Below are 280 nucleotides of genomic sequence, written 5' to 3' on the forward strand. Positions count from 1 at the left end.
CATGTGTACCCCTCGTCTGTGTACCTCCTGGCCACGGGGGCACTGCGTGGCCCCATTCCTAGCAGGACTGGGGTGACCAGGTGAGGGCAGTTGGAGGGTGACAGTGCTGTTGCTGTCCCCAGGGCCACCAGGGCACGTGTCCCCAGGAGAGTGTGTACTGTGAGAACAACGCCTGCTGTCCCAGCACGCCCTGGCCGAGTGCCCCAAGCGCACCCAGCCCTGCACCTACTGCGCCAAGGAGTTTGTCTTTGACACCATCCAGGTGAGATGGGGCCCGTGG

The 280-nt window shown here is 64.3% G+C and overlaps 1 protein-coding gene across 1 annotated transcript in view; it reads left to right on the plus strand.

Annotated features, from left to right (window-relative positions):
* Positions 1-122: 122 nt before the first annotated feature.
* TRAF4 (TNF receptor-associated factor 4) overlaps positions 123-280 on the plus strand; it is a gene marked incomplete at both ends in the record, with an annotated part of 1,258 nt that continues 1,100 nt past the window's right edge. Inside the window, 2 exon segments of the mRNA XM_009083053.1 lie at positions 123-165; positions 168-262. Coding sequence (XP_009081301.1) covers positions 123-165; positions 168-262 — 138 coding nt within the window.

The sequence above is a fragment of the Acanthisitta chloris genome, unplaced genomic scaffold (genome assembly GCF_000695815.1).
Source record: "Acanthisitta chloris isolate BGI_N310 unplaced genomic scaffold, ASM69581v1 scaffold22619, whole genome shotgun sequence".
Classification (NCBI taxonomy): domain Eukaryota; kingdom Metazoa; phylum Chordata; class Aves; order Passeriformes; family Acanthisittidae; genus Acanthisitta; species Acanthisitta chloris.